The sequence below is a fragment of the Anas platyrhynchos genome, chromosome 3 (assembly GCF_047663525.1).
Source record: "Anas platyrhynchos isolate ZD024472 breed Pekin duck chromosome 3, IASCAAS_PekinDuck_T2T, whole genome shotgun sequence".
In the NCBI taxonomy this organism is placed as follows: domain Eukaryota; kingdom Metazoa; phylum Chordata; class Aves; order Anseriformes; family Anatidae; genus Anas; species Anas platyrhynchos.
Genome location: NC_092589.1, coordinates 82,740,924 through 82,763,005, shown reverse-complemented (window position 1 = coordinate 82,763,005; position 22,082 = coordinate 82,740,924). Strand labels below are relative to the sequence as shown.

The 22,082-nt window shown below is 37.3% G+C and overlaps 1 protein-coding gene across 3 annotated transcripts in view; it reads right to left on the bottom strand.

Annotated features, from left to right (window-relative positions):
* The window catches only part of RNGTT (RNA guanylyltransferase and 5'-phosphatase), a 184,231-nt gene that overhangs the window by 130,359 nt on the left and 31,790 nt on the right, over window positions 1–22,082 (bottom strand). For all 3 annotated transcript variants that reach the window (XM_038176904.2, XM_027454915.3, XM_027454920.3), the window contains exon 8: window positions 21,262–21,363. In XM_038176904.2, coding sequence (XP_038032832.1) covers window positions 21,262–21,363 — 102 coding nt within the window. The remainder of the gene's footprint in view (window positions 1–21,261; window positions 21,364–22,082) is intronic.

The window sequence follows — 22,082 nt, the reverse complement described above, 5'->3', positions numbered from 1 at the left end:
TTCTTTATTGAGTGGGCAAGAACTTTACCCATTATAAATCTGTAAAGCTTAATTCAAAGAAACATCTTTTCCTGACTATCCAACCCTGCAGTACTACAAAGTCTCAGCCAGATATCAAACCTCTTTTCATTAAAGCACTAGGAAGTTAGATAAGGAACATTCTTCTGTCACAGTACACATAAAGAAAACCCCAATGCATACTGTGCTATCACAAGCAATTTGTGAGCTTGGTTCAGATGCAAACGTCCAAATTTTCTTAAAAAAAATCCTTACTTTATGACAGCACTTGGGAGCCCAAGTCAAGAATTTAAGACCTCTTTGTACTAAACCCACAGAAGATGGTTCTAATCCTATACGGTTTACGTTCTGTAGGCGATGAAAAACAGTGAACTAAAAGTCAAAGATTACAGGAGTTTCATCATCAACACCAAAATACTTTGAAACAGAGAAGGCATATTTCTGAAGTCTCCTTTCAGTAAAGAACTTTTCATATGTTTAGTAGTCCTCAAATACACTAACTGTGCTGGGAAGCATACAAAAATTACTTTTCATAATCCAACTAATTCTCCTTGGGAAGTCCTGGTTCTGAAGAAATAACGAGTTATCAGCAGTCTTTTCTGTAATTCACCATCACTCTTACAAGTAATGCCCACAGGATTTCTGCTGTCAGAACAAAGCAGCAAGCATCCCCCAGAAACCCTTCAGGTGCTTGGTCTACACAGGCAGCTCAGCTGTTGCCAGCACAAATCCCACCTCTTGAAATCAGTAAATCTGATTACAGGAGCACAGATTCACCCATGCAGCTTAAATAAGTACTTCCTTCCAGTGATAAGGCTACAATCATAACACACTATAGATCAGCTTAACCAATATTTCTCCACAGTACATCTAGATGTTATGTATGCGTTGCACAAAGATAAAGATGACGTGTAGGAGCAGAAAAACTAAAATCTTTGGGAGGGATGGGAGTAGATTAAATTAACGCAACTTCAAGAGAACCAAAATCTGTACAAGATGGTCTATGAAAAAAAATAATTCAATATATGCCTTTAACTAGACGACTTGATGCCAGTTCTTTAGAAGCAAGAATAACCTACAGACAAGATTAGCTCTTCAAACCATGCAAATGTACTCAAAACTAATTTTAAAAAGCAGGTTGTGTTTTTCCTCAAAAATTAAAGAAACCATGGGCAGGGAGAAAGGGGTATGTAAGTGAGGGAAAAAATTCTGTATGCTATTTTTTAATTTAAGTAAGCTTAACTGACCATCTCTACCACACTCACTCACTCTTTACTGTCTTAAGCACATGCTTTCATTGCAATTTGCCTCAATGAGAAATCAATATCAGAAGCAAGTTCTAATACTTCGAAAGATATAGCACTTACTGTATCACGTTTGTAATGATGACACAAGTATTGTTTTGGTAAGAGGTCTTATGACTGATTTTTAAAGAAAACAGTTAAAAGGTTTGTTTTCAGCCATCTAAAACAGCTACAGGTTCAGAGGACATACAGAAGGTTTCACAGAAATCTGTTAGGCAAACATCAGAAGAAAGATTAACAGCACCACTTTCTCTAGGTCTTTCACTCAAAATCTATGGAGACTTACTTAAAATTGGGATAGGTCCCCAATTAATGTTGAGATTCCTGCTCTTTCAAACCATGACACTAATGTTACATCCCCTCTCTCAATCTCTTTCTCTTTTTCAACTGTTTCATTTTGAGGTATTTATATCACATTCTAAACAGCAGGAAAAATGCAGGACTTAAGGATTGCACACAACGGATTTCCAATCAAAGACCACAAGAAATCACAATTACACCTTACTTTAGAGAGCAAGTGAGAATGCATACACTTTGAAGACAAAAAATATTGGTCTCGTGACAATAAATGAGCCAATTTTAGGCCCTTTTGTATGGATCTCATGATAATATAGTTGCACTTACCAGCTACAGAAGACCTGCTGTGCAGGAGCAAGGCACTAGACTGATTCAGATGTGAGTTTTGAGAAGGTTTTGTTTGTTTTTGTTTTTTCCTTTTAAAGCTAGAAGACTGAAAACATCCCCCCCAATTTAATAAACTACTTTAATATACAGATTTAATACATTCAGTCGTAGCAAGGAAACACAGGCATACGCAGCACATTAATGTTTTACTCTCTGCAAACTAGAGCTGAAAAAAAATTAAGGAAACAGAAGAAATCTATTGCGTTGCGTTATCTCATCCATCACCTTATAGAATCATAGAATATCCTGAGTTGGAAGGGACCCTTAAGGATCATCAAGTCCAACTCTTGACACCAACATATCTCACAATATTCACCTATCTTCTCTCTGTGCATTTCTCTTTCGCGAGAAGAGCTCAGCACATTCTCTTTGTTTTAGAGCACAGAGTATATAAACTATATGAACTTCTACTCTCCCTGCACAGTAGATTGTATTTAAATTATCATCACGTTCACTTTAAGTATCAGAGCTTTCTCAAACCAGAAAAACACCGGTTATTTCAAAGTTATTTCAATTCAGCTTGTAGTTTTGAGGGAAAGCTGTGCCACACATTCCTTTACACATATATAAATTAAAAGTGCAGGTAATTATATTATTACTATTTATCTCAGCCCAATAAAAGGGACAAAGTTACCCCTGAATTCCTAATCCAAAAGTCAGAAAACAGCTCAGTAAAGTGAAGAGCAACTCTCTAAAACCTTAAAGGCTTTGAAATTTCAGAAATCAAACTTCGTTCAAACCTACCTACCAGCAAGCAAATGCATAAAATTTATCTCAAAAGCTCAAACTAGGATTATCTTATACATCTCATATATCTTACTGGTTACAACCAACAAGTATTAACCTTAACTTGGAAAGTAATCAGCACAAGCAAAAAAAAAAATTGAAGTGTTTTTAGATCTCAATTTCTTGTTTTTCCATTTTAGCACTGACAGGAAAAACCACAATTTCACTACCTGTAAAAATCAGTTATAAAAAAGTACCACATACCAACGGCCACCAAACACCCAGGATCACACGCTTAACCGTACCATTATTCGTTTCTAAGAAAAAAAATCGTTTTACTCCTAAGCTACATAACCAGCCAGCAAGTTAACTCAAGCAACTTACTTTTGCCTGGCATTCCATTTATAGCAGGATATTGTACAAACATTTTTCATAGTCGGACCTTGTTAAGTGAAATTTAAGTGAAGTGAAAGATTTGAGGAATCTTTCAAGTCCGTGGATCTACTTTGTTGAGAATCTCCTCCTAAAAACAACTAAAATTAATTGCACATCCCAAAGCTAATGATATCCAGTATCAAACTGGAAAGTTTTGTGCAACAATTTCAAGCTTTTAAACAGTATTAGCACACAGAGAGGGTATTCCCCCCAAAAAAAATATTGTCTTAAACTTGATTTTAGTTCTACCTCAAGGCTAAGAATAAATCCCAGTCTTTAAGAGACTCGGTAAAAGACTTCAGTAATTTAGAGCAGGATTTTATAGATCATCTGCTCTCCTGTTGTGCAACACACATGAAAAAGAGCAGCAAGGCTGCCAAGAGAAAAGGTAGGTTTAAAATATATTTATGCTTTCAGGAACTCGCCATATTTTAGGCAGCGTACGGTAATGCTAACAGCAATTATCCGAAAGCAAGGCCAAAATTAGAATTCACATTTGCAACAAAACATCACATTGCTCTGATTAGAACTAAGCCATGAAATCATCCATTCCTTTAAGTCTCTCTTGTGCTTCAAATCCATCTGCTTTGATTACGAGCTCACACGATGACAGAAGTGACCTATTCCACTGCCTAAGAGCTGTAGAGGATGCAGTGGCTGGGATGGCAGCTGGTTTCTTTATGGAGGGCTGTTATCCTATTGCAAAGCCAGTCTGGCTCTTCGAGATGCATTATACACATCTAGAATATTTTTGTACAGTATAAAGACATAGCTTTAATCCACATAATAATCCTACAGGTGTCAAATATAGAAATGTTTTTCAGCAAATCAGCTATAAATACTTGCTGTAATTTAGCCACTAAAAGTTAGTAACTTTATTCAGCTAATAACCAAAACAAAGTTAGATAGTTCCTTAGGTCTTCTATTAAAACTTCTAAGAAATTTCCAAGACTGCCTAAAGTTTTGTTTCTTTGAGTTTAAAAGGTAGGTGTTTCAATTATCTAGAAAAGAAATTAAGTGTCACTGTGACTATAGAAAGCATGACTTGAGAGAAGTGTGGACAAACTCACTTGATGTAAATAAAATAAATGTTCTATACATGAAAACTCTGAATCTGTTCCAAACAACAGAATTCATCAAAACATAAATTATTACCAACATTAAATAGAAGAAATCTGGTCAAGGATGGACTGACAACTCACAACTCTTCTATGAGTAGCTGATAACTGAAAGTGTACAAAAGAAAGCAAATGAGCTACATAACCATGCCAAGGTTTTGGTTAAATTGAGTTTATTAATTAATGAGATTTTTTCTATTTTCATTTTTTAAATGAAAAGGTGTAAGTTCACGTTTAACGTCAGGTTTCACATTTTCCCCACAGCACACTTCAAGCCTTCTTGGAGAAATCTTGTAGACTGCTGATCATTTCTGAACATTACCTGGATGTGTCCTGACAGCTGATATTTAAAGAAGGTAATTAAGGTATTAGCCTTACCAGCACGCACACCAGAAGGCAGAGTAAGCCCCTTGGCAGCACCACATTGGCAAAGAAAGAATAACATCCATTTCTCAAATACGTTCAATAGGAACTAACATGGCACATAGGAGCTTAACTGCCATGTATTGTATTGCATACTCTGAACACTACTTGCAATTACAGCTGTACATTTATTACTAATTATCTCCATTGTGTGAGCACCCAAAAAGCTCCAATTAGGAAGGAGGCCTCATTGTATGAGATTCCCTGCAAGTACACAAGATGACACGGTCCTGTATCAGACAGCTCAGTACGAATTTAAAACAAGGCAAGTGAATAAAAGAGCAAGACTGGAGCAACAATACAAGAGTAAAGACAGAACTGGTCATTTACCTTCGGTAACTTTACGTAAAACTAGAGAATCGTGTCTGAATGACAAACATCACCTCTCCAAACTGCCAATCTACCCACTACAAACCAACCAATTTTCATTACAGCCAAAGTTTTGACAAGTGAGTTAAAGAAAAAAGGGTCACAGTGTCCACGCTGATTAATCTCACCAGCAGGTAAAGTATCTACACTCACAGAAATCATAAAATCTAAAGTTTCATCAAAACCTTTTTTTTTCCCCCACTTGTTTCTGGTCCTGAGGCAAGGCTCATTACTAATTCTAATCAGATATCAGTAGTAACAAGATGATTCAAGAAAATAGGATGACAATTTCATAGGAAAAAAATTACATCTCTTGGCATTACACAGGCAGATCTCCAAAGCACTTACTAGCATATAATAACTTTAAAGAACGTCAACCACCAAACATCACCCTGAGAAGTTCTCTTCAGGAATCAATTATTTCTAGCACGCCCAAGTAAAGGCAACTGTTTCAAAGGCCCAGGTTTGCCTTTACGTATCTTCTTCATGCAGTCCACATCAGTTGGGCACAAAATACATGCTGGAGGAACTATTTTATCAAAATTCCATTTTCAGTTTTTGTTGTGGTGGTCGTTTTCACTCAGCTCAATGGCTGACTCAAGCTATATTGAAAATAAGTTTAAAAACTCACTTTTCTACTTCATATAGATGTCTTTTTTTCACCATTAAATTTTAAAGTACCCCTCAGGGAAAATACTCTTTGAGCCAAAATACGGCAAATTACTTAGTTTCCCCTCGACCTACAATCAGGAAGGAGCAGGACCACATCTCCCAAGCTCCAAACCCAACACTGCATTCACCAGAGCGTGCAGCCTCATTCCTCTTTCCCAGCCGATTAGCACCAACATATTTGGCTCTGAAAATACTCAACACAGACCCTGACATTCAGCATTGCATTTGCACGTATATATTTATGGCTAAATTGGTTTCCTAGATGTTCAAAGGAGCTTTGCCACTGACATAATCTTACTGTACGCCCTACCTATCTTCCAATTCTTTCTCCCAGCAACTACTCTACCGCTAATGCAATCTACGTTAATTTTGTACTACTCTGAAGGAGTTTTGAAACCTTAAGAACATTAAAACATATAGCACAGCTTTCTCAAAATTTGAGACCTCTTCTTCTAACACAGAAAGAATTTTCTGAAAAAAAAAAAAAAAAAAAAAAAAAAGAATACCCTACATATAGTGAATGAATTAGTAATAATTTTTAAAGGAGGCTTAAAAACACAGCTCATACAGGAGCTTTCTTTGTCCCACAGTATTTCTTTAGATGAGCTATATCACTGTTTATTAATTATTTTGACAGAGCATTGACAATGCTTTCTTTTTTTCTCCCTTAAATATGCTTGTGTCTGTACTGCACATTAAAGAAGGAAAAGCTCAAGGAATTCCATCATCTACTCTTAAGTGCAAAAGCACGGCAGCTCTTCATTCCCATGGGAGTTCATTACACAGGCTAAAGCTCAGCTTTGGGAAAGCTTAGCCCTCCCACACAAACAAGCCTTACCCACCTCTGAATAGCAATTAGTATCGCTAACGTGTTGGCTGACGCACAGGCAACAACAAAACGCTGTTGTATGTATCATTTTTCATTTCTTAATTTCCTTTTATGACTGGCAACACTTCAAAATCATGAGTGTGCTGCCACTCCTTAGATACATCACCTAGGATGAGGCCACGCCATTCAAGCACTTTACTTAGGATCCTGCCACCCCTTTCTGACAAGACAGCATCAACCGCTGGCGAGACGCATCAGATGCTGTAGAAAGGGCCAGGAGAATGAAAATAAATCAGTGTCCTTTATCCACCGACACTAGGAGCTTGTCTATCTGTGTCACTAAGCTGTTTCAGTTCCACGTCCTGGCCTCAATCCAGATTGTGCTGGGACCAGAGTAACAGTCTAAATTAGATGAGTTTGTAGTTGGCCTGTGGCAGATGGAGCAATACACCCTAAAGCCCCAAGAAACGGGGAAGGCTCAGCTTGCTTCCTTCTTACATTAATTGCTGCTGGCAATGGTCACCGCTTCTGACTGGCTCCTGAAGGATGACAAAACCTGGACACAGGGACACTAACAGAGGAAGTTCTGGGAAGATTCAGAATATTATTTCCATTGTGCAAACAAAAGGAAAACAGTAACTTTCTAATTAGCACACTAGCAGCTATGTCACAAACACCATTTTCACGTTCATACTCACACTTGCGTTTGTGCAAGCAAATAGTGTACCTGGCAGCATGAAGCAGCTACACGTAAGCAGCTGTGGCATTACATACCTGACGTGGTAATCCAAATTCTGAAGGAAAATAAAGTAGAAAACTACACACAGGCCCCCTGGGAGTTAGACTGCTCTGAACATACCAACACTTCCTATTTCTCTCAAATACTTCTAGGTTAAGTTCTATTATCAACCCTTCTCGCAATATTTTAACCAAAAACTAAGTAGCTGCTGACTGACAGTAACTTCCAATTAACAGCCTCCAGCTCCAGTATTTTGTATTCATGACCTTGCATTTTCTGCAACTAAATATCCTTCCACTTTATTATTTTGCTCCTCAGTGTCTTCAGTGACTTGCCTCTTTATTTGTTTGTCAGAACATATTTGGGTTCTGTTTCAAAAATTATCTTATTAAGAACATAAAACTGGTCCCAACACCTGATATTCAGGACCTCCACTTATGGCTTTCCATATATTTTCTTCCAAAACCTCCCACTGCCATTTTCTTTCAACCCATTCAACCCATTCTTTACCTGTCCTGCAATGAGAGCAAACTTCATTAGATCCAGTCTCTGTAATAAATCAAAAATTTCGTCAAGGTTCATAGGCATGAGATCTGACACTATTCCTTCCTTAAGGAAAAATAAAAATAAAAAAAAAAAAATCATTTACATGGAATATAAACTGCAACTAAAATGAATGCACTCAGAAGAAATGAAACTCCTCTCTACTGGAGACTGAATTCCTCTCTCCTCCTGACCCCTTTAATTAGTTCCCTTCATTTATCCAAATCCGTCAATCTAGAAAGAAATATTACTGATCTACTGTTACCTTTCATTGCAACCAAAATGCTTTAAAGCAAAGCCTTTTCATCAATGAATCAAACTTACCTTCTACAATCAAGATTTTATTTTATTTTTCTAAATTTTCTCAATATTAAAATACTGCCTTATATGCTGCTACTTAGTAAATAAACATCTCTCTTAATACAACCAGAAGCACCTCTACTTGTAAATAAATAAATTCTTCACCAACTAATCCCTGGAAAGAGAAGGTGGAATTCAGCTTCTGATTAAGTTTCCTAGTTGTAAGGTGTCTACTTCAGGGTGACATTAACAGCTCCCTTGGCTTCAATAATTGTGTTGCCTAAACTCTTACTGCATCAGTGGAGATTTAGACACACAACTGGCATTAGATACTAAAGCGTGCTCACGTGACAGTTCTAGTTAAGCTGAGTATCTGCAGCAGATTCACAGTAACCCAGAAATTTCTGAACAATCCCATAGTGATTTTTTAAAAACACAAATTCCATACTATTTTTCTATCCTTCAGCTGTTAAGAAAACATGTTAACCCTCAGACTTTATTTTGCATCTTTCCTAAATAATGAATGCTTTCTAACACTCATGATAGTCAAGAAAGTTACCCTAGCTTATCTGCTATGCCAATCTGCAATTTCATGATAATTTTGAAGTTTCCCAACATCCAGCTTTATGTTCTGAATCACTCATCCAAGCTATTCCATCTTACCATCCTGACTTGATGATTGTATGGGAAAACGAAAAACAAACCTTGCCTTACTGATCACCTCCTATCACAATGAAAGTGCTATGCCTGATTTTGCTTATTTGAGACCACAAAACCTCTTAAAGTTGGTATTCCCCTGAATATATATGCTTTGTGCACGTTACCACTATAGAATAACAGACAACTGACAGCTTATACAAGTTAGTGTTCTTTATAATCTTTACTACTTGTTGGTCCCCTCCACCGTTACCTCACTCAACACCATTTTCTTTTTCTCCTCATGCCTCCCACCGCTCTCCTTCCAACTCTGAATGCAAGTTTCCCTTTTTGTTTGCTCTCCTTGACAACTCAGGGTCCATGGGAGATGCTTTATGGCCATTAAGACATCATACAAAGCGATCTGCAGATTGCACCACTTACTACAGAAATCTTCATAACACCCCAAACTACGATAACAATGCAGGTTTCAATATCCAAAAGGTATGGAGACACGGGCAGGAAGAGACAGCCAAGACCACACACTCTCCCTTACAAGCTTTTAAATTAACTCTGCTGGCTGAGAAAGCTGATACAGCAGCCACATCTTAGAGGTCAGCAAGACCACAGAAAGACACCTGCAGCCAAAGAACAGCAAACAAATCATCAGGTCACACAAGTAAGAGCACAGTGCATAACACAGAAATCATCTTGCATCGTTACACAATTTGCTAGCACCCCCTCACCTGGAATAGCATGTGCACCAGCATTATCAGGGAAGTCAGGTTTTGTATAAAGGGGGAGCTAATGGTAATACCGTGGAGCACAGGAACATGCAGAAGTGTGGAAGCTGCTATTTTTTCCTCCTAATAAAGTATCATAACTTAAACTGAGTTCAAACTTCAGTTTTTCCTGTTCTATAAATCAAGGATAAAGATGCCTTTAATTAATTTAACAGATGGCAAATTAAAAACCAATGCAAAACTATATTTTCTATCTGAAGTATTATTAGATTGTGAAACTCTGCAACAGCGCTGTTAAAACCAAGAATTTAGCAAGGTCAAAAAAAGACTATCCAGTTACAGCATTTTTCTTGACAGCCTTCCAGGGTTTTAATTAAGTTAAAGAAACAAAAAATCCACGACACTATTTCTTAAAGGATATTAAACCTTATGGGTTAAATTTGAAGTTAGCATCTTGTTATCATGATTTGACCTACCACAAAGGCTAAGTTTATTTATAACTAATGTATAACGAACTCCAAGAATTCTTCAATAAGAAGTATCTGGTGTTGAAAACAAAAGAACTGTTAGCTGGTTAGAAAATGTGTGAACCAGTAACAACTTGTATACTAGCAGATTTATTTTAAAGAGTAGATTTTCTATGCTTCACCCAAACTTTAATGAAGGTAAGCGGTCAGGTATTAAAATAAAGTACATCTTTACATTAGATGGAAGAACAGTACTGTCAAACAACTGTACAGCATAACATTCTGATTAGTTTCCTAAAAAGTTGTCGTTTGTTTGAATGATCTCATAACGTAAGCTTGACTGAACTGGTGAATTCTCTCAAAAATGAATTCTATTACTTATTGCAAATATTCAGCTTAAAGCTTGATTGAATTTGTTTGACTGCATTCCTCCTCCACAATTTTCAGACTGAAAATATCTTGTAGATTTAAAGGGGAATTCATGCCTGAAGCAAAGGAGTAAAACAGCTCAAAAAATGCAAAGTAGCAGCCACGCAGAGGTATTTAAAAACCAAACCAAACCAAACCTTGGTATCAGATGACAAATAATTACATTCCACCCTTCCCCAAGCAAGAGAACCCTGTTTCTCATGGAAGTCCACTACGTAACAGCCAAGAAAAGCCTATACAGCTTTGAAAGAGGAGGTTCCCTTAACTTTGTTTTGATTTATGCCAGAATATATGCTGGGTCGATTCTGTCTACATCACACGCACCAGCCACAGAAGAGCACAACTGTCAGCTGTGCTCACAGATTATAAGACTAGCTCCAAGGGAAAACGCTGCCCTAGATATTTGTATAGGCACACTCTACAGACTCTGCTATCATTCTTCCCTGAATAAACTTAATCCATTACACTTGATGAAATGTGCCCGTAACGCTCCCAAGAGAACCAGCAGCACAGGACACGCTGTTCCACCCTCAAAAGTGGTCTATGAGGAAGAAAAATTAATAAATAAATCATTAATCACTGGTATTCATGGCTTGAACATCAGGTACAAAAGGAGGCACACCATTTATCTCAATCTAATTAGAATATTCCAGGACTACAGTTGAATACTCTAAGATTAGTATTCATAGCACAAGCTCCATAATACGCATTTTCATACATTAACTCTTTATAAATAAACAAAAGAGCTTGCTTAAAAAGACAATCTGTTCAAATATTCCAATAGTTTTATAGGAATAATTAGTTAAGCAGCACTTTTCAAAGCGCTCAGAATTCTGAGCATAAAAACTTGCTCCGGAACTGTGAAACATCAAGTCTGGTGTTTCAAAAAAATGAACTTTTAATTGGCATGGTTTCACATCGAAGCACTCTTTAACCATCTAAGAAAGGGACACAGAAGCAACAGCTTCTATTTGTGGTTTGTCTTCGGGGTCATGACTCTGTTTTAGGCATATATAAATAAGATTGCAACCTAGAGTAAGAAGGCATTCTTTGGCCATTCAAGTCAGTCTGGATCCAAACTGGGGATGATACGACCTGTCGTACCTATTATTTCTATACATTGATTCAATGATTTAAAAAGACAGACTTCAGGAGGTAGAGAAGCAAAAAAAATAAAAACAACGACAGCCACACCAAATGAACCATTAAGATTAAAAAAAAAAAAAAAAAAAAACACAGCTATTTCGACCTAGTCCAACAAGCACAAAACCGCTCAATCTGGTCTATAATACGTATCACTATTTAAAATAATACTTTCTTGTGCAAACTTAAGAGTAACAATACTTAGACACATTGGTCCCAGATATTAGTCTAACACCTTATGACACTGCACTCCCCACTTATCTGGGACTCCCCTTAGACTGGCTGCTGAAATTTGACAAATCCTGTTTTGCTGCAAGACCGCCAGAAAGTCTAAGCACGCTCTCATTCAATGGGTAAAATGCAAGAAAAGACCAACATCTACAACACGTCAACTGGTGGAGATCACAAAAGCAACCTTGTGATGGATCTCCTTCAACTCAAACCACCTTGAGTTAGAATGTCTTACCTTGACACACCGGACACACTAAATACAGGTAAAGTGCCCTTAGTCAGACCTCATCCAAGCTGGGTTTTGTTTTGTTTTTCCCCCACTTTCAAAATAAAAACTCAAAATAAATAAAAAAGGACGCTATTTTCATCATTTTTAATACTATGAAAAACAGACTTATACCAGTCTTGCAATCCTAAGATTATTGCTCAACAAGACTACAAGAGAATTTTTAAGATGTATCAGCTACTATAAACCCATCTTTCTAGTCCCAAAACACATCTTACCTGTTGCCTACTCCCCATCTTTTTCTCTCCTACCTATGTACACAAAATAAGACCATGAATTAGGCATCTGCTTTTTTCAGAAAATTAAGAGGAATGCCATTTACCATGCTGTAACTTCCTTCTATCAACCATGAGAAAGGCAGTTAATACCACTGTCTATTCTAAAAAAGCACAAATCAAGTAGGTGCAAACTTTAAAAAAGCCCCACTTTGTAACACAGAGCCATATACGTGATTTCTCTGTACTCTTGGGGAAGCTTGACATTACAGTATCATTACACACTTAAAAGCTCAACTGCAGGTGTTCAACAACTGATTAGTACTGTAGTGCTCAAAAGCTATTTACAGCATTTAACCTTGTTTGGAGGGGGGAAAAAAGCTTTATTACAACTATTTTTATAAATTTCACAACTTTAGTTTTCCATCCAGAATATATGCAATCTCCATTTAAGTATCTTCTTCAAAATAAACTCACGTGGATTCTTGACTCATCCTAAATCAAAGTTCATCCAAATTTTAAGAAAATTTTAAGTTCTTCCAGATCTGTAAGAAGCAGAACTACAGAACTAGTTTAAAAATGAGCACATTAAAATTAACTAGCTCTTTAAGAGAAAACAATTATAAAGGAGGAACACTAGTGGCTATACCATAGCAAATAAACTGTTTCCCTCCCAAAGACCTTAAAAAAGTAGCATGCAACAAAACAGTGCAGAGTTAGGAATAAGGCAACAGCAAGTAAGGTTTCTGGTGCAAATCTTCTCTTTAAATACAATCCCATTTTGACAAAGCTCCGATGGCGTAATAGAAAATTTACACCTTACCATTACTGCTTTATTCAATATTCAATAAAAATAAGTGTCTGATCAGCAACTGTCCCCCACCCACACAACGTGTAACTAGCATTCAAGAGCCAAGGCTCTGCCCATTGCTGACAGTTCCATAAACACACATGAATAGAGCTTATTTAACGTGGAATCAAACCACTTGAGTTAAGCCCACTTGTTCAGAAAGACTGTCACTCCCATAATAAATTCATTTGGACAGTAAAAGTCTGTTTAATTCAGATCCAAACCCAAAGTCCTCAACACTTCTGTCCTTCAAGATTTCAGACAGTAAAAAATGCCCCAGCAAAGGAAGGGATACACAGCATTACCAATCAATGGTGAAAAATTGATAAATATCTGAGGTATATATATAATTTTTAAGATAATTGAGGACAGGAAAAGAAAAGAAGGTGTGGCTTAAAAATGCCCAGGTAATTCTAGTGTGGTTTCTCCACCCCATCACATCCTTAAGAGGCAAATGCTCCTTCCTGACCCCAGGACTGGAAACAGGTACAACACTAAACACAATGAAACAACAAGACATTAAAAATATACTTTAAATAATTCCTTATTTGCTAGCCATCTAGGACCAGAAAGTAAGGGCCCCTTGAGAAAAGCCTACTCATAAATGCTCTTCAGGGATGAACAGCCCTAAACCCTCCTCTTAGCAGCATTTCTGAAGCCATCTGGCAAATCTCAGCAGCCTACTTTTTTCTCTTCCTCCTGTACACTGGGAAAAAATTCACTAAGTGTAAGACTCCAGTTCAGGCATTTTCCACCACTGGCCATAAACTTCCATCCCCATAAGAATCTGCTCATGTCATTTGTACAGAAAACTAACCTATGTCTCCTTCTCTGGAGATATTCAAAACCTGCCTGGATGTGATCCTACACAATGTGGTCCAGGTAACCTTGCTTGGCAGGAGGGTTGGACCAGGTGATCTCCAGAGGTCCCTTCCAACCTCAACCACTCTGTGACTCTTTTTCATTCCCAGAGTCTCCTTCAAGTTAACTCCACTTTAATATCTTCTCTCCCATGAGACAATCCTTCTGTTCTCCAGACTTGCTTGCATGACAAGCTGGTCTCTCATTCTTAATAAAGAGTTCTCAGTTGCATAATTTGTTTTTTATTTGGATTAGTACTACTCTCTCATCTTCTCTGTCTTTCATTTGGGTTATTACCTCAACTTTCTCTCTTTGTCCTGCCTCTTTCATGGCTTTTCCATGAAACCATCCAGCCATGTCTTCTTTATTCTTATGTAGACAGGTGACCTTCCTTCTTCTGTGATACCTTATTTTGGCCTAGTTCCTTTTACCTCCTAATTTTTAAAACAAAGTTTGTTTTTCAGGTTTCTCTGGTTTTAGAGAGTTGTTCTTCAGCAAATGATCACCTTTTTGCAAGTTACCTCAAAAGACTTCTGGCTAACTTTTCATATTAAGAATCTGATATTTCTCAGTTATGTGAGTACACTTTACCTCACTATCTAAAGGACCAAAGGATAGGAAAAGAAGAAAGTATTTAGCCATGCGAATTCAGGATAAAAACTTTGATCCCTGAGTTCATCACCTTCTAACAACATGTGTGAAAAGATCAGCCAGTAGACATCCTTCAAGCAATGTTCACAAGTGTTTGAAGAGGTTGTAGCAGGAAAAAACTCAAAGTTCTTCAGAAAAATTTCCTAAGTTTGTACCAAAACCATCTGGGCAGCTATCACAAGTTACATGATTATAGTGACTTATCAAGTAATAGTAACATATATGCCTTGGATTAATAAACAGTTTTAAAATTTGGCTACCAATTTCATCATACACTTAGTTTATCATACACATAGGTGTAGTTTTAATGTATTTTCTATTGCTGTACTATCAAAATGAGAATTATTTAGGCAACAGCCCTTTTTCAAAAATGTAATTTGTTAATTATTTTAAAAAACTACTAACTTCATAGATGTTTCTAAACATTTTGTTACAAGCCTTTTAGACAATTAGCAAGAGTTCTTATATATGCTTTCTGTGCTATATCTACTTCTTTGCATTTAGGTATCAGTGAGCCATCAAATTTATATGAATATTCTTCAAATAGAATAGTCTTTGACAAGAACTACCTGTTCTGCATTTCTGCTAAATTGCTGGCTTACCGTAATTGAACAGCCATAGTACAAGTAAAAAAAAATAAACAATCTGAAAACTGCATTCATACAGAGGTGAAAAATGAAAATGTGCTCCCATAAATGTAAGAAAAGAATTCGTGCCCCTTAATAGCTTGCAATTTGTTCAGGTCACATTTTACCATGACAAAACCTAGTCCTCTTCGACTGTATTAATCTGAATTATTCTATAGACATTTTAAAGCTTTTTATTCTTCTTGATGGGAACAGTCTTTTTTTTTTTCCCAAAACTGGTGTCTCATTACTCCACCAACCCTACTCCTGCCTGAACATTCAGCCCCACTCATTAGAACAAACATCTGCTACAAACATTATTAATGAGATACGTATCAAGGGATAGAGCAAGCCGCTAACCACCTGGGCTAATCACTTTACAGTACAAAGTTGCTAACACTGAGTCATACAGTACGCCTTGAACATACTGTAATGATTAGCTTATTCAGTCAGCGACTAATATTTCAGCAAGCCCAGCCCTACAAAATTGGATGCATTTGTAAAGCCATCCATACCTGGTAGCTATTGCTAATATAAAACATATATTTCATATTAAAAAGCCCAAAGGCATCATTTTAGCAGTGGAAAATTTGTCCTTTGGATTTCGGTGCCTCATGAATAGATTAGCATAAAAATGATTTTTAAGACACTAGAGGTTTGACAACTGTTCCAGTAAATATACAGAGCAGAGCTCACGCCAAACCAGGCAAAATAACTGCAAAGTTAAGTACTTTTTTAATAATAACACAATACGATTTTGGAAATGTTTTTCCCCAAAACAGAACGGCTTCCATATAATATTTACAGGCAAAGAGCTGGCACACTGGAAGTATTTTTCCAAAGACAGACGATGCTAAGTGAACTTCAAGGGTCTTTTATCTTGAAGATCACTTTTCTAAACCTGAGATGGACAGGTATACATGCCCACACACAGACATTTATAAACAAGCTTGCTAAGTTCTTTGCTGATGACATCTAGCCAGCTCAGTAAAGGAAATACTGAGCGATTCTGCAGATCAGCCGTCAAGTGCCTAGTGTAGGCCTGGCTGAATTGCCCTGTGGAAGGCACTGGCTCCAACAGGAGTTTGGTGTCTCCCAGGCCCACCTGTAGACACCTACCTTTGGATGTCTTCTCCATGTCGAACTGTACTGGTGCTCTGTGGAGCACTGGGAAACACATCACAGGCCTCCCAGGTAGATGTAGAACATGAGGTGAGAGCACAAGAGCCTACCATGCTATACACCAGGACTTTCTCACATGCTTCTGGGCACCTCTGGAGGCAAGACAGCCCTGAAATACCTTCTGTCCCTACTCAGTTTAGAAACATATTAAATAAGTGTGCTGCACTGTCATTTACCAGAGTGTCTTTATAACACGTTCTGTGGGTATATACTGCATGCTCCTACAGACAGTGCAGGAGTATTCAGGAGCGTTTCAGAGAACAGAACTGAAAAACCACCCTGGGCTGGCAGGGAGAAGTAATTTATCCACACTGCTTTTCCCTTTGGACTGAACACGTTGGTTTGCTCCACAAGGTAACGTGCAGCAAGAACAAGGCACGTGCCTTGGTGCTGCTCATGGAAAGGCTCTGGAAGCAAGGCACTGAACAACACTGAACCACTGGTGTAGACACATCCACCGCAAATCAGGACACAGAAAGTAAGGATACGCCCAAAGATTTTGAACCTGGGGGTCCATTAGAATAGAGGAAGATGAGTTTTGAGAAAACAAACAAACAAAAAAAAACCAAACTCATAACTCATACATTTACATAAGTGCATAAGTCAGTGCTCCAGTAAATTTCACCAAAATGTTTGACAGAATCACTGTCAAATAACTTAATTGGTTGAATCACATTATCTAGTCAGTGCAAGACGATAAATAATGCTCTTTTGGTTAGGGAAATACTTCTTTTAATTTTTTTTTTTATTATGGGTAGAAAAATATAGCAATGCTAAGAAAACACGAATGTTCAGCTCCAGTTGAAATCAATAGGAATAAGAGATGCCTTTGGAGAAAAATGCAAGTCCTCAATGAAATTACTGGTACTATATGCCAGTTAAGGCAATCTACAAATAAGGGTTTCAGCTTTGAAACCTCTAGAGAAAACTACTGCTGAAGGAATAAAATGCAAATATTTAACAATGGTGAAATATAAGAAGTTTGGCCAGGCTGAGCAAATACTGTTATTAACCCTTATGAGAGAGTTTTATTCAAGTGAGAAAGCATAGAATAAAGTTGTTAGTTAAGTACCTACTTTTCTGTACGTCCAGCCAGCCTGATGAAACAGCAGTACTCTTTAAACCAAAAAGATAGACAAAACCACAACGAAAACAACTATGCAAGCAAAATAACATTGCAATATCCAGCTTAGGCTGCTGTATCTGTCACACATTTAACAGAATATGTTCAGAGATGCGTGACAACAGGGGTTTCATTTCCAGATAAAGTGAGTAAGGTATCTGTAAACAGATCTCCAGTAACTCATGTCTTAATATTAAATGCAGGAAGGTCATGTCTGTCAACACAAACATTCAGAATAATTAATGAAAATCTGTTTAATTACACGGGGAGCCCGGACCACTGAAGAACAACAAAATAATTAGAAGCACATCCAATGTAAAAATTGCCAGTCATTTTTCATTGTTCATTAGCGTGGCTATCACACACACTGCCTACATGACCAAATAACAGCTCAGGTTTTCGTCTTTAATCTCTTTCATAACATTCCTTCAGCTGAATTTCATTAACACTGGATCTGCGTAGCACCAATTTCTTCTCTGAGCATACCTATCTTCTCCATAACTGTGCTTTATTTATGTTATATAACTGAGCAGTTCCCTCAATTTTATTTGTAATTATTCATTCTGAATTTTGAAAACACAGGATAAAACACCCCAAATACTTAAAATTCCTCTAAGAAAGTATATACACACTTTAATCTCCTTCATGACAGGCAGTCCTTGTGGTGCACTATTTCACAGATAATTACTCCACTATTTGCAATGAATGCACCCTGTACGTTTGAGTAAGAAATAAAGAATACTCCCTAAATCTTCACTTTTCCCAATGAATACAACATGCCAAAGGCTTTTCATATTGAAAATAAAAAAAATAAAGAGAAATGTGAAAAACAGCTTACAGTCCTCTATCTTACTATTTGTTGTAAATTGTAAGAAACTGCATCAGTCAATGACCCATAGTTTTTACCAGATTATTCTTCAGTTGCAATGCACACATGAGACATTGCGGATGAAACATTTTTCTCCTTTAATATCAAATAGTAAAGAAATTATTTAAAAAAATAATAATTTGGTGTTACTATTTCTAGAAGCAACAGGCTTAGATTATTTGAAAACAATTCCACAAAATATCCTTAATACATACGAAAATACTACTGAAATCAATCCCTAAAACAAAGGCTTCCTTAAGGAGCAAGATGTCAAAAAGACAAGGGCTACCAATCCCAATATCTGAGCTGCACGGGACATTAATACTTTGCAAACATTTTCATAGTTTTAGAAGTTAACTTCATGGATAGTATATCTGGAATGTGGATTAAAAGCATAATAAATGCAAAGACTCCCATCTGGCTCTTTGCATGGTCAATTTAAGTTGGCTGAGTTTATTTGTTTAGGCTCAGCAGCATCTGAATGCACGGTACTGCTCTGAGAATAAGCCTGGGTCTCCCAACACGATGTTTCTGTAACCCAGCTCTCTCCAAATGCCTGCATCACATTAACGTTGGCCAACTGTGTGCACAAACATTTGGGTGATAAGGGCAGCATTCCCACCTTTTTCTTAAGGCTTGGATGTCATACTGAGTGGGAGCTTACTTTGTGTTTTCACATCATGCTCTGCCCAAGCTAATAAACCCCTGAAGTAAAAACAACACAGCTGAGAGGCATCTGAGGGGCCTTTTTAGTGGAAGATGGCTTAGTTCTGGCTGAGCTGTGCTGAATCCTGACTGACGCCGCGTGGAACCACTTGGTAGTTCTCATAAAACATCAAATTCCCCACATTTTCCAGACTTTTCGTTACCTAGGCTATTCCATTCTACGATTGAAGACACCAAACCTAACAAAACAGCGAACGCAGGGAAAATCTTTTGAAGACATCCTACAACATTTGCTGATTTGGTACTAAAACTTTGCTTTGTTGTGTCAGCACACAGCAAGGAGCATGCCTTCCATTACAAAGCGCTGAAGCAAAACTTTTTGCCTTTATCTATACACAAAAACAGTTTGAAAACAAGAACTTTCATCTCCTCGCATCTCATCCATACAACTGATGCCTTCTAACTTGTGTTCATGTGAACATTGATCTCCTTTGCTAGTCTAAGACACTGGGCACAAATAAGCCCAACAGTCCTCCTCTTACCACATGTATGTTCGCTGTAACTGTGCTTTTTCTGATCAAGTCAAAGCAGGTTGAAAATCTATTCATTTGCTTTAAGTGAATACAAATTAGTCATTCCACTTAGTACAGATTACAATTGCTTAAGTACTACTGTATGTAAAGAACATGTTTCAGAAGTCAAGATTGAACTGTTGGAAATAATTAGATGCATCACACTATTTAAGTTCTTCCTGTTAGTGAGACATTATTGAATAAGACATTCCTGTGAGATGCTATTGAATACGATGTAAGAAGTATTGTTATCAGCTACCTTAAGAGAGTGCTCACAACAAAACAGAAGACCATGATCTAAATGCTACAAGCGGCATAGGTCAAGACCATTTCCATTAATATCTAGGATTCTTGATTTTAGTTTTGAAACCAGAAATACTGAAGAAAAAAGAAGGTTAGAGTATCACTCCTCATTGGTTACGATTCCAGTAATCTAAGGCCTCAAGAAAATGGCTATAATTTCAGAAATGTTCCAAATTATTTAAAACATTCAGTCCTCCACAAATAATTCCAATTTTGGAATTTCAGAATTTGACTCGATGAAGATTTGCTTATATGAAGAGCCACAGTACCTTTTTTCAAGAGTACATGAACAACAGTGTACCCAACATTTGGGGGTTTATTTCCATGTGATTAAGAAATACTTTCTATACCTCATCCAAACTGTTGGGGGTAGAGGGAAGACACCCTGTGTGACACAGCTCTTTCATACAGGTCTGAAAGCAACAAAAGGATACCACGCAGATGTTGTTCAAATCAGAATCTCACAGAACTATTCACCTTGAGAACCTGTCCTGGGAACTGCACCACAGAAAATGTTCTAGTCATGCTAGAGTTAGCTAATGCTCAATGCATTTGTTAGAATATTTCAACCATCAACTGACCCATGCTAGTTACAGCAATCAATGAACGAATAGCTGGCACAGCCTCTCTCTTCATACTTCTTACAGAGCTGTTAAGGGATTTTGATCAGGACCATTAAGTTTTGTTAATATCAATAATTCAAGTAAGCACTGAAATACTACAACTGCAAAACAGGCAACTGCAGTTGTAGAAGTTATCAAGTAGGAAAAGTTGCAAGTGACGTAAGTGTTTGTCATTCTGTACTTGGTAACGTATGGAGTTTCTTCTACCCTGAAATGCTAACACGAGAAAAAAGGAGAAATTAGATATAAGGATCCCTGGAGGTGTTTAAGGCCAGGTTGGATGGGGCCATGGGCAACATGACCTAGGGGGTGGCATCCCTCCCCACAGCAAGGGGGTTGGAACTAGATGGTCTTTAAGGTGCCTTCGCATCAAAGCCATTCTATGATTCTCTGATAAGGATGGGTTTCAAACAAGAAATCCTAGCATCAAACAGATTCGACACATCATCTGATCAGGTTGTAGTGTTACAGAAAAAAAAAAATTGACCCCTTCGCAACGAACCAAAACTACAAGTTTGAACAAAGGATCACAGCACTGTACATGCAAATACACTTTTCTGGGAACCTACAAACCATCCATCCAACCTACGAGGTGGTGTGTTTTTTTTCATTTAAAATGAGCTTACCGTGTGCCGTCTGCTTTCCAGCTAACTTTGTATGGCTTCTGCTCCAAAAATTTAATATTTTGCTTGTCCATGGAAACAGGCTGTGCTCCAGGGAATCCAGAGCTAAAAAGAGAAACATGTTTATTAATGTTCTGCAATAAGTAGTCACAAAAGGCAATGCGTTTTTTCATCAGACTGAAGTCACACCTTGTACTAGACTTGCTGCAAGGTTAACTTGGCAGTTAGAACATCTTCCCCAATAAGGTATTTTGGGAGAAGAACCAAATGTTTTTCTGATAAGAACAAAGGTATTTGCTCATGACAAAACAATGAATTATGTAGAACGCAAAGTTTTAATTTTAGATGAAGAGAGGTTTGAATTCAGAACTAGAAGCACTGGAAAAACTGTAAGCTTCAGAAAGTTAGGAAGAGCTGTTAGCAACTCCCTGGTTCTTCAGCCTCATAAAGATGAAGTTCAGAATCTGAGACATTAAAACCAAAACTCTCATTAACATTGGACATAAATCCAGGTTGGCCATAAAAATGAGTATTATACCTTACAACTGGAGTGTAATTGCAGCTGTATAAATAAATCTACTGCATGAAGAAGCACTAAATTTTACACAAATACTTGGACTAGACTACATTTTGAAATTGGATAGCAGCAATTAATCTAAAAACATTGTTATCTCAGTGTAAAAGCAATTTGAAAATCTTGTTTCTTAAAATCCACAGTTGATCATTCTGTTTTATAGGACAATGTAAGATCCTCATTTGTTTCACTTGTAAGTTTTTTTGAACCTTTTTTTTTGTGAAAGTCCATCTAAGAATAATCACTTTTC